Source organism: Thunnus thynnus, chromosome 2 (assembly GCF_963924715.1).
Source record: "Thunnus thynnus chromosome 2, fThuThy2.1, whole genome shotgun sequence".
Lineage (NCBI taxonomy): Eukaryota > Metazoa > Chordata > Actinopteri > Scombriformes > Scombridae > Thunnus > Thunnus thynnus.
Genome location: NC_089518.1, coordinates 29,194,708 through 29,206,779, shown reverse-complemented (window position 1 = coordinate 29,206,779; position 12,072 = coordinate 29,194,708). Strand labels below are relative to the sequence as shown.

At 41.0% G+C, this 12,072-nt stretch overlaps 2 protein-coding genes across 2 annotated transcripts; both read left to right on the top strand.

Moving 5' to 3' along the window:
* Window positions 1-891: 891 nt before the first annotated feature.
* Window positions 892-3,915, top strand: LOC137172461 (cyclin-O). The gene is made up of 3 exons (XM_067576899.1): window positions 892-1,993; window positions 2,659-2,844; window positions 2,935-3,915. Exons 1-3 carry the CDS (start codon window positions 1,631-1,633, stop codon window positions 3,541-3,543), a joined length of 1,158 nt encoding a protein of 385 aa, XP_067433000.1. The 5' UTR covers window positions 892-1,630; the 3' UTR covers window positions 3,544-3,915.
* Window positions 3,916-6,176: 2,261 nt separating this feature from the next.
* On the top strand, window positions 6,177-8,615 carry mcidas (multiciliate differentiation and DNA synthesis associated cell cycle protein). Its single transcript, XM_067575727.1, has 5 exons — window positions 6,177-6,242; window positions 6,330-6,390; window positions 6,525-6,751; window positions 7,306-7,416; window positions 7,548-8,615. Exons 1-5 carry the CDS (start codon window positions 6,177-6,179, stop codon window positions 7,983-7,985), a joined length of 903 nt encoding a protein of 300 aa, XP_067431828.1. The 3' UTR covers window positions 7,986-8,615.
* Window positions 8,616-12,072: the final 3,457 nt, after the last annotated feature.

The following is a 12,072-nucleotide window of genomic DNA, read 5'->3' as shown; positions in this document are numbered from 1 at the left end:
AGGGAGTTTTTAGCTTGTGGTGTCACTGCTGTCCCCGAACTTCCTCAATCATCTCCAATTGGCCAAATTGTGCCAATTGCTTCTATTCATTACTGTGTGATGCTGCTGCTTACAACTGTCCTAAGTGGGTCGCCGGTGACACAATCTGCACAATCGCCACAATATAAAGAAAATAAAATGTGTTAAGGTAAGATCAGTTCATTAAACATTAAGACAACATCTAACACAACACAAAAGACAACAGATGAATAAATAATGGTGTTCTGGTGTGACATAGATTTTTGTCTTAGAGAAATAAAGTAGATATCTTTCAACGTTACAGTCTTTTTAGTGCCAAAGTCCCTCTTTTTGTCACTATACTTCCACCACAGCTCAACAGGGAAACACAAAGAGGGAATTTGATGCTAAAAAGACTGTAAATGTGGCAGATATCCACTTGATATGACTAACTCAGACTGCTGAAGCCTCATATAAGCTTCAGATAAACGTTTAAATGCATTTTTTTGCACAAAATTACTGTGTGGACACACTGTGGATTTTGGCCCCCATCACTTACATTGACAGCACTTTTGAAGGGGATCTTTTAATAGCCAGTATAAAAACAGGAGGAATGATTACAGCGAGGAAAACCTCTTTCAGTGTTCAAATGGGCACCTGGCTGTGGCTTTAGGACAGACTTCAAAATTTGTGAACCTATCCTTTAATTTATCTGGTTTTCAGATATTTACGGTAACATATGGAATGTAATACATCACATATGCAATTTCAGCAACATTTCACATGTGATAAATTCACATACAGGCTATGCACATGGTGTTTTTGGACACATATGATGTGTATGCAAATAGCACATATATGAAAGTTCATGTTTTCAGTGAAATATTACATTATGATTTTGACATGTTTTTTTTTAGATATATCTCATGATTGGCACATATTGTGGCACTATTTGTTTTTTTGTTTTTCTATATTTCTTTCTGTTTGTTGTCCTGATCTATTTTTAGCATTATTAATTATAACACATATAATCTCATTCGGGCTGTAATCTCACCAGTGCAGACCTGTTTTAATCCTCTGATGTGTTTTTTGTGTATAGTTACCTGGGATAAACTAAATATACAGGCATAGAAGGTATGACATATGGTTCACAGTTGAGGATAACTCCTAATTGGAACAAGTGATTGTTTATCCTCCACGCGCTGCCTCGGTTGCCCTGGGCGACTGGAGCAAGGTGGGCTGCACGAGCGGGGAAGACCCCGGGAAAACATTACGTCACTAGACGGAACTCCCCTCACCATCCCACAAGAGAGTTTTCATTTCCTAGGATGGCGACGGATTGTCCTGCGAAGACCCACCCCTACTCTGCCTTTGAATGGCACTGACCCTGATATTCTTACTCATGTCACTCATCATGCCTAAACCTAGCCGACCGAATCAACGTAGCCAATTAGTACTAGCCAATCAGAGGCATAGTAGGGCGGGTCCTCGCGGAACATTCCGTCGCCATCCTAGGAAACGAAAACCTGCATCCAAGCGACAAGCATCTAGAGAGACCTGTGTGTGTAAAATCTGGCTTCAATAGCACACAGTCAGAGCAGTGGCAGCCGATGCGCAAACAGGCTTCCGTGAGATGGTGTCGTTCATGAACGCTGATTGCGGTTCCGAGACGGTTTACAAACGGAGACGCACCAACTGCGCGTCCCCTCCAGCAGAAGCGCTCACACCGGTCCAGCAGCGGCACACAGCCCGGCATAGGAAACAGAAACTCATGTTCAAGTTGAGTGACTCCGGTTTCGAGGAGGACTTGGGATCCTCCCCGGTTCCACCCCCGGCTCGGACAGTTCTGTCTCCGCTCCGATTAGACGAACCAGAGACTCCTGCAGGACAGCAGCTGTCCAACTGGTACCTGCAGTACGGTGATATCGGTTACAGGATCCAGAGGGAAAAAGAGGGGCAATTTCATCTCTGCAAGAGCCTGGCACGACAGCCACAAGTAGGCTTTAAGACACATAATACTGAGTTAGGTCAGGTTGGCAATAGATCAGACATCGACAGTATAGCCTAAATATTAAAAACAGACTATTTTTAAACTTTTACTTTTCACAGTTTACAGTAATTAAGAGACAAAACATCTGAAAATCAAAAGTATATTTAGGCTTTCTAAGGTCATTTTCTCCCAATGATTTAATAGTTTTTTGTATTTTATAGGCTTTTTTTTTGTCTACAAGAGTCAAAGTTCCACAACAAGCTTAACAAATGAATAAATTGGATGTTTTTAAAGTTTAATTAAGAGCAGTCATCCTGATAGAGATGACCATTGGCAACTATATCTCTCATCTATATATACTCTCAAAATTTGACAAATAAGCCTCCTGAAGTCAACAGCAAAGGTTTTGCCTCCATGGAACAAAGTAAAGACGAGCTGTAGCTGCATTCATGACTACTTGGGGATTAATGACATGAAAATATTTGTGAACCTCTGCTGTAAAAATGCTCCATATCAGACAGCTTTTGTATATTTTTCCATGGCTTAAAGAACACACAAGCAAAACGTTTATCTTTAGGTATCTGTCACTAAACTGATTTTTTTAAAATTCTGAAATGTATTACTTTTCATTTGCTGCTTATACTAATAATTATTTTTTCTTTTCTCTACAGTTGACTGCAGAGGCACGCTGCAAGCTCGTCAGCTGGCTCATCCCTGTGCACAAACATTTCAGTCTGTCCTTCGAGTGCTGCTGCCTGGCGGTGAACATCATGGACAGGTTCCTGGCATCCACACCGGTGGCCGCCGACTGCTTCCAGCTGCTGGGTGTCACTGCGCTTCTCCTCGCCAGCAAACAGGTGAGTCGGGGTATGTGCTTGAGGAACAAACCGTGTGCAGTTTTTGGATTTCGTCCAATACAACTCACTCTTTTTCTCTGCATCACTCAGGTGGAGGTGTGCTCACCGAGGATCAGCCACCTCTTGTCATTGTGCTGCGATGCCTTCACTAAGGAGCAGCTCTGCAACCTAGAGTGTCTCATCCTCCTCCGTCTCAACTTCCGCCTCGCTGCTCCCACCCTGGCCTTTTTCCTGGACTATTACATCAAGTGCATTGAGGCTGCCAAGCTTGTGCCTGGGAATGCAGGTGATGACAGGCCTGCAAGGGTGAATCCAGACACAAAGAGGCCCGGGCAATGCAGCAACCTTGCACGAAAGGTGTGCGAATTGAGTCTAGCAGACTATGCTTTCAACAAGTATCCACCATCTCTGACTGCCAGCTGTGCACTGAGGCTCGCGAGTGAGTTACAGAAAACTGAACAGGGGCTTGTAGAGCCAACAAAGCATGCATCCGTCCAGCCACAGGACGATCAGTGGGACAGTTTTATGGATGAACTATGTGAAAGCAATCATTCACTGGCAGACAGTGCTGAGCTGTCAGAGGGCTGCTCACTGGCAGTGAAGAGCTATAACACCAATCTGGCCCAGGAGTGCAAAGACAACCTGAAGCTGTTGGTGTCACTTAACCAGGAGACATTGGAGGTGATGTCAAACATGTGACTACATGTGTTTCAGGTCTTAGCAAAATGCCAAATTCAATTCCCCTCTGGTTTTGGAAGTGTATTCTGTTATTTAACACAAACCTAAAAGTGTGAATGAATGTCTTATTTTCAATGTTTTACTGTAAGATGAAGGTGATATTGATGGCATACAACCAGTCCTTATGTATACCTCATAGACTCAGCCACACTTGTTTTATATTTTTCTACAGCAGGTTATTGTTTATCATTGAAGTATATTAATATATTCCTCTTGTTTGAATTATTATAAAGAAAAGTCATTATTTACTGTATATGCACTGATTTTCTGCAGGTTTATGAGTTATGTTACTGTTGCAATCTCTTTAATGAAGGACTTGAAAAATGTACTGTAATAAATGTATTTGTTATCATGAAATAAATAATCATAAATTATATGATGATAATAATCATAATTCAATAAATGAACTGGTGTTGGTCTCTGGATGGGTGGTTGAAGTTGCTATTTAAACTTAGCTGATTTTTAATGAACACCACAAGGCCTTTCATTTGAAACAAGTCCTGTCCAGAAGTCATGGAGACAAAATAAATAAATAAGGAACCATACAATTTGACAAAATGCACCTCCACTTAAAAGTTGTTTTGTAACTTTGTTGGGATTGTATGGGATCTTCTCTGCACTGCAGGTTTTTTCTGCTATGTCATAAAACTGTTCTATTAGATTGCTAAAAGTATAATAAGATCTAAGAGATAAGCTACTAAGAGATTCAGACTGACATAAACCTGATAAATCACTTCACATTAAGTGGTATTAGAATGTGTAAATGTGAGGATACAGACCGTCTTACAAAGGTTATATAAATACAACAGATTTTTGTGGCTTTTAGCCCATTGTGGTTGTTTGCCTGGAGGTCACTCTACCCACATTTTTATTAACCGTTGCATCACTGGCTGTATTATTTGAAACTGAACTGTGCCAACACAGCCTGGTCAACTGAGGGTCTTTATCTGATAATCCATTACGCGTGGCAGCTCGACCTGCTGACACAGTGTCGACCACACAGGTGCATTCAGCGTTAAGGGTCGAGTAGACTTAATCTTGTTTGTTTACTAATAGAGGCATTTGTCACTGGTGTTTACTGAGCTGTCTGCTGTAATTACCCTTTTCCTTTTCCACTTCGCTCTAAATGTTTAGACTGGAGACAGGCCTTGACCTAATTTGGGTAGGTATTTTACGCACAGTTTAATAGAAATTACGCACACGGTGCTATGGCAGCTGCGAGACCACCATCCCCGAGAAAATAACAAATAAAGCATTATTGATGATGATATAAAATGAAATCATAATAAATAAATAAAAGTCTCGAGTCCTTGAGCAATAGAGCCACGTGTGGCGGTGGTTTACTGTGATTTTATAAGTCACTTCGCCTAAACACACTCTCGACTGTTCTGTTAACAGCCTGGTCTGAATGTATATGTGGGTGAAGACAAAGGGGGGTTTTAATACAACATAGACACGGTTGTAAGGAGCCGTGTCAGGCTCTACATGCGCCTCTAGCAGGGCGCAGGGAATATTTGGCCGCAGGCAGAGGGAGGGCATGTCTGACGTAGAGAGCACCTGCTGTAATGGCGCCGTTATGCGCGGTACCACTTTCCACTTCAGACCAGAAAAACCGTTAGTCTGCACCAATTTAATCTCCGAGGACGCTGTCATTCCCTGGAGACCAAATAAGTGCATTTGATTGGGCCAAAACTATGATGCCGCGGCACGGAGAGACACAAACCGGGAGAATGTCGACTATATCAGCTCTAAATCAAACCATGACCCTTTACTTCTGCAGACAGAGCAGAACGGATGAAGATGCAAAGAGACAGAAAGGTGTCTGGTGCCATCTGTCCCAACCAAATGGGGCAACAGGCAATGAGAGCCACAGCAGCCAAAAAGGTATGAAGTGTCCCTTGATAAAAAAAAAAAAAAGTTGCACACAATGTAACTCTGTTTAGCTGGATATTAAGAGACTTCCTATACTTGCAGGATAAAGTGCTGGTGCCCAGAAGCAGCAGTCCAGTCACTGTGTACGTCGAGCTGCCCTGCATCATTGAACAAGGTGCGCATCTGTGACATCTGGTTGAACTTTGTGCACTTCCTTCATGCACTAAAACTTTAAGCATGTATTTACAAACGACGGCGTGTGTCACTACACACTTCTCATGTGTTGCAGCTTTTTCAACAATTGCATGGGATGATTTGGAAGACTGCGCGTCTGTGGTGAGAAGAGAGAGCGACTCCCTCGGCTCTCAGGTGAGGAAAAAAACTCGTCAGCACCGGGAGGAAATGTTTTGTTTTTCATTAGTGATGTTTTTGTACATCTGGCTGTTTCATGTTGGGCTTAATTCCGCGTATTTCCAACACTTTACATCTACCAGAGAGAGAGAGAGAGAGAGAGAGAGAGAGAGAGAGAGAGAGAGGAAATCAGTGCATCTGCAGTTCATCGCTCTCATGCTGTTAATGTTTGACACGGTGCGCTGGAATTCTGCACGAATGAGATTGTAGTTTACTCATGACACGCAGGCTACCTGCTAATTGGCTGGACCTCACAAGTGTTTTGGCACAACTCACCGTGCGCCCAAAACACATTACGCACACTCGGTGAAATGAGCATCAATACATATTCTGCCATAACGCCACACTACCCTGCTTGGTACTTCAGGGATTTTCAGGTAGAGCTCATGGGACCGGAGAAGTTATGATTTTGTTGTTTTTTTGTTTTAAATTGTCTTTTAATCGACTATTTTATTTCCCCACAGGTGAATGAATCTGATGCTGATGACCACGATTTTGGAGATTATGCGTTGGATTTCATGGCAGGTGAGAAAACCAAATTTAAGCTTATAGTAAAGTCTAGTATATCACTACTTCTACTATAATAATCATCATCATCATCATTATTGTCAATCCTCCAAAGACATGTTGACTGAGCTGCAGTTTGTCTCCTCTGTCAGATTCTCCTGCCACACTGGAGAGCAGTCTGTCTCCAGCTGCACTGGTACCATTTCAGGGCTGCATCATACCTCCTCTCACTCCTCAGAGGGACTTCTCTCCAGAGGACAGTCTGGTTAACTCATCCACAGAGATAGGCAACCCACCTTCCCAGGATGGAGCTCTCTGGAGGGGCATCGCTCACTATCAAGGCGGGGTGTTGGGGCACTCCATGGAAGTCAATAATCAGGTAAATCTGTCAGATTTATGGGACGTGTTCTGTCTGAAAATCTTGTTTCTTTTCTGATGGACTGTGGTGTAGGCAATATTTATGTGTGATTTGTGTTATGATGGCTCTTAATTATGTAGTAGTGACGTTTTGGATTTAATATAGTTATACAAGAAATTCCAAAGCCCTGCTAGTGGCCTTTGACAAGTTAATTAACATTTTTGGTCATTCACTGCTTGGCGTCAAAGCTTCATATCTCCAAAATGAGGCTGACAATGCACAGTTGGGTTAGTAAGTAAATCAATGGCACCATAAGTGGAGTTTGTGATAAGGCTACATTTTAAGTAACAAAAAGTTGATGTACATGATATATGTGATATATATATGTGTGTTGTTTTTTTGTTGTTGTTGTTTTTTATAATCTTTTTAATCTATGTAAAGTGTCTTTGAGTTGAGAAGCGTTCTATAAATAAAATGTTTTATTGATATTATTGTTAAAGGAAGAATGATAAACTCTGAGAGATGCGTTCTCAGTCAACATAACTGAACCGATGTGTCGCTCTGTTTGTCTGCAGCTCCATGAGACTCTACACAGAAAACAGGAAGAGATTGAATCCCTTCAGGAGAGAAACCTTCACCTCAAGCAGCTGGCCTGCCGAGCAAAGCATCTGGCCTCAGTGCTGGAAGTGAGTACTTAAAGTGATCATCATCATCATCATGGATACAATAAAACCTCTGCAGGAACATGCTGATGCCTATATGTCACACATTTATGCCTAATCTTTATTTCTATGGGTCTTCTTTTGTATTCTCTCAGAAACTGATGACTGTCAGAGATCCAAATGTAAGAGAACCAGTGATGCCTTGTGGTGATAAAACTTCACTGAGTCCCTGCAAGCGGCAGCGACTGGACGATGGATGTGAAACAGAGCCTGACTCAGTGGAGGACATGCTGAGGGACATCAGCACACGCTGCAATGCCGTCCTGCACAGCACCGCCACTGGGACAAGACTGCAGCAGGGCTCAGACACCATACGCATGTACGGTTCATTCTCAGGCCTACAGACTTCTGTGTGCAAAGACAGCAGCATGAGGACCGATGGAGCAGAGGCTGGAGAGAGTGTCTCATCTTTCCGAACATCTATTAGAGAACACTGCACAATAAGGACCCAGGTGTTTCCTCACGGTCATGCCTTTACCTCCAGGAATAATCAAGGAGGATACCGCTTTCGCTGGGTTCCCAACCACAGCTGAAACCGGGGACATAAAATATAAAAGACAGCATCATAAACGTCCTTACTGTTACTGGCCGTCTGAAGGTGCCATAGGTCCAGTCAAGACTGGAAGGAAGGGTGGGTGGGCAACTGATGTTAATGCTTAACTCATAATCTATAGTGATATCTGTAAATGATTAAATGATGTCTTCCTCAGGTAGCTTGGAAGCTAATCAGTCAGAGGTGGCGCCTAACAAAGGAAATAATACTGCCTGAGCTGTTGTTTACATTGTGTTTTTGTTTACATGCCTCAAAATGTAATGAACTAGCCAAACAATGGTATACATAGAAATGTCAGGTTTATTTTTACACCTCACTATATGTATTTGTTTTGAAAAATAAAAATGGTTTACAAGTTTGCAAATAAATGTTTTTAAAGTTGACTTGGCCCCTGGAGGTATTTTAAGAGGATTTAGGTGATGTATAAACAAAAGAAAAGAAACTGTTTTCAGCGTGAACTTTGCTTGTTTGAGCAGTGAAACAAATGTAACCCTGTGACCTTCTTTAAGCAGCAGGGACTTCCTTTCCTTTTGTGTGTCTGTGTGGCTCTGAGAAAGACCACTGAGTCTTGATGCATTGCAGTCAACATCCTTGTTTGTATCCTTGTTTTTGAAAATTAAACTTGATTTTTTTTTCCCAAATTGCATGACTTGTTGGTCTTCTAAACCATGCTGGTACCACCATAACTGTATAAACAGTACATCTGAGTGGAAAAATGTGTTTCTTAAGAATTATAGATTTATAAACTTGGATAAGAATTAAAAACAGAGGAAATCGAAACAAGATGATGAGCTGAACTTATCTGAACAGGATGTGACCTTCTGACCTTTGGGAAAGTGGGTTCGTGTGAGGTAGACTGGTCCAGAGGACAATGTCGGACATCAGATCAGACACCTGTTTAAACTTCCCAAAGCTGAGTCTGTTTGCTTTAGAGCAGTGAAGGCAGCACTGCAGCCTCAAAACCAGAGACACATTACAGCACTTCTGCTCCTGTCACTCGATTTAACAACACAAATGAAGATAAGAAGACGCTGCCAATGAGATGGAAGCCAAATGAGTAGATTAACACAGGCCTTACGTTAATCGTTGAGAACTATGGATTCTGAATTTAAAACTACTCTGCACTTTAGCATAATAACATTGATCAGACTGGACTGGATTACATGTTACTACACGTGTAATTTTATGGTTATCTTTTATATTGAGACATGTCAACAAGCTGTCAGAACCAGAATCCACAATCTAAAGAAAATAAAATGCGTTAAAGTAAGATCAGTTCATTATACATTAAGACAACATCTAACACAACACAAAAGACAACAGATGAATAAATAATTGCGTTCTGGAGTGACATGCATTTCTGTCTTTTAATTTATGATACAGACATGGATACATTTTTGAACCTCCTGTTTTATTTTTTAACTACACTAGCATCACCTCTTCATCTGCTCCACAAATCTTAATCTTTCCCTCTAAACTGAAGATGTTCATCTCACTCTACTGCACATTGCTAAGAAATATTCTGTGCATGGTCTCTACAAAAGTAATAATTCTGCTGCATGAGTGCATGCTTTCATGCAGTTGAAACAAGGAAACATCAGATTCATTACACATTGAAATAGAGCTTCCTTACTATTTTTCCCCTATAAACAACTGACACACATAATACCGCAAATTAGTCACTGCTAAGGTAACTTATTTTTCATTAATTTTGTGCAAAAATCTGATTAAAAATTTATCTGAAGCTTATATGAGGCTTCAGCAGTCTGACCTCATCATATCAAGTGGATATTTGCCACATTTAACCTCTTAAGCATCAAATTCCCTCTTTTTGTTTCCTTGGACAGTGTTTCCCTGTTGAAAAGAGGGACTTTGGCTCTAAAAAAACACTGTGATGTTGAAAGATTCCTACTTGATTTGAATCATTTGGACGCTGAAGCTTCATATTATCTTCAGATTCACTTTTAAATACATTTTTGTGCAGAGCGAGGATTGTGGATTTTGGCCCCCATCACTTAAATTATAAGTGCATTATGAAGGGATCTTCTAATGGTCAGTATGAACAGGAAGAATGATTATGGCAAGAAAAAACTATTTCAGTGTTCATTTGGGCACCTGACTGTTGTTTTAGGACAAGGTTGAAAAATTGTGAACATGTCCTTTAATTTGCACACTCATTTTTAAAACACTAAAACGCTAAAACACTGATATGGGTTGACATGGTGGGAAATACTAAAAACAAACTGAATGTTTGTAAAACTGCATGTGACATGGATTGTTACAGTTCTCAGTGATTTGCATTGTGGTTTTGTTGTGGTAATCCCTGATTTAGCATTTGATTGTAGGTCAATCTGAGAGGAGAGTGTGATCAACCCAGGCATTGAATAATTGACTGACTGTCTGATTGGTTGGTTGAATGATTGAACATGCTATAGATTGTTATACGAAATCTAATTTGGCTCTATGAAATATCATCCTCAGGATAAATGATTGAAACTAATTTTAAATAATGTCTCTGCAGTATTAGGACACCTTTCACAGGTACCATGCCGGACTAACAATGACTCTATTGGCTTGTACCGTTAACAATTTAAATTCCTGCTGCCAACGTAAAGCAAACAGGACCCTTGTTGTCAAACCCTCAACCCCTCATATAACCGTATGAACCCTCGCGTCAGCTTAGCTCGACACCCAGGCGCGCCTTCAGCCACTTTTACTGCAAACAAATCCGTTTGTCATCGACCAGCAGGGCTGGCGAGAGCAGGCGCGGAGCTTTGTTTAAGCTGGCTGTGACACATTTGACCGGTTAAGCTACCGCCAAACTGCGGGGGACAATGCGGGAGGGGAAAGGAAAATACAGACACAATGAGTTTCTAGGGTGACACAAGCCAAACCTGGAGGGAGGGTGCAAACCAGACCGAGTACCGCGGGAAAGAGAATGGTTAAAAAAAATCATTTATTTATTTCTCCTGTGGAGTGATGTGGGCAAAGCTTCTGGGCAAATATAACCTAAACAAAATTAAGATATAGTTTCTGGGCCTTTTCTATTATGAAGCCAATGTAAAGCAGACTCCAGACAATAAAGACAACTCGTACAAAAAAACTACAAACAAAATACCCCATAATAAACTGGATTTAATATATGTAAAAACAGCAAATGTACACAACAGTGTCTAATTGATGACCTGCTAAATGCCAAAATAATAGGCTATGACCAACACAGTCAAAATAATAGGCTAATAAAAATAATAGGCTGGGCCAAAATGATAGGCTATATGACCAAGTCATGGGTCAAAAGTTAAAAGTGGTTATTAGTTGTGGATAAACTGAAGGTAAACTCAGCTCTTCATGTCTATTATTCGTCTGCAGGTCTGCATATGGCAGCCTGCTGCTCCTCACCGCAGGAGCTCTGTCAGCATGTGTCGGCCACTGCGTGTCACTGGGAGCACGCACCTGTCGCACAGTGCCGGGCTCGGGCTCAAGCTCGAGCTCAGGGTGTGTAAATGGTGTGGGCGAGCGCATATGGAAGTGGCAGGTGGCAAGAACGTGCGCCTGCTCCTCGCGCCGTTCGGCCCACTTAGCGCCACAGCAGCTCATCATTAAACGTTATGGCCCGCGGATACACGGCCTGTACCCGCAAAACACGCTAATACTGTTGAGCAGAGAGCTCTCACGAGACAGGAATATTTTACTTGACAATAAATATGAAATAAGCAACAATAAAATCAAATTAAAAATATGCGTAAACTCTTGAATCAAAAGCTTTTTAGCCTATATCATTTGGATTGTAAAGTTTTTTTCTATTTATCACCAATAGAATATATTGGCACTATTATTATTACCTTATTTATTCTAAAGAATAATAATGGGATTAGTAATAATAATTAAAACATTTGTTTTAATTATTAAGACTTTATTTCCCTTCATATTGCTTTTTAAATATTTATCTCAACTTATTTCCCTTTAGGCTAAATGTCTTTATGCTTTCCTTTGCCTGTGTTTAAAATATGCAACATAAACCTCCATGTCACACACAATAGGCCTAATTATCATCATTAATGAGAAAT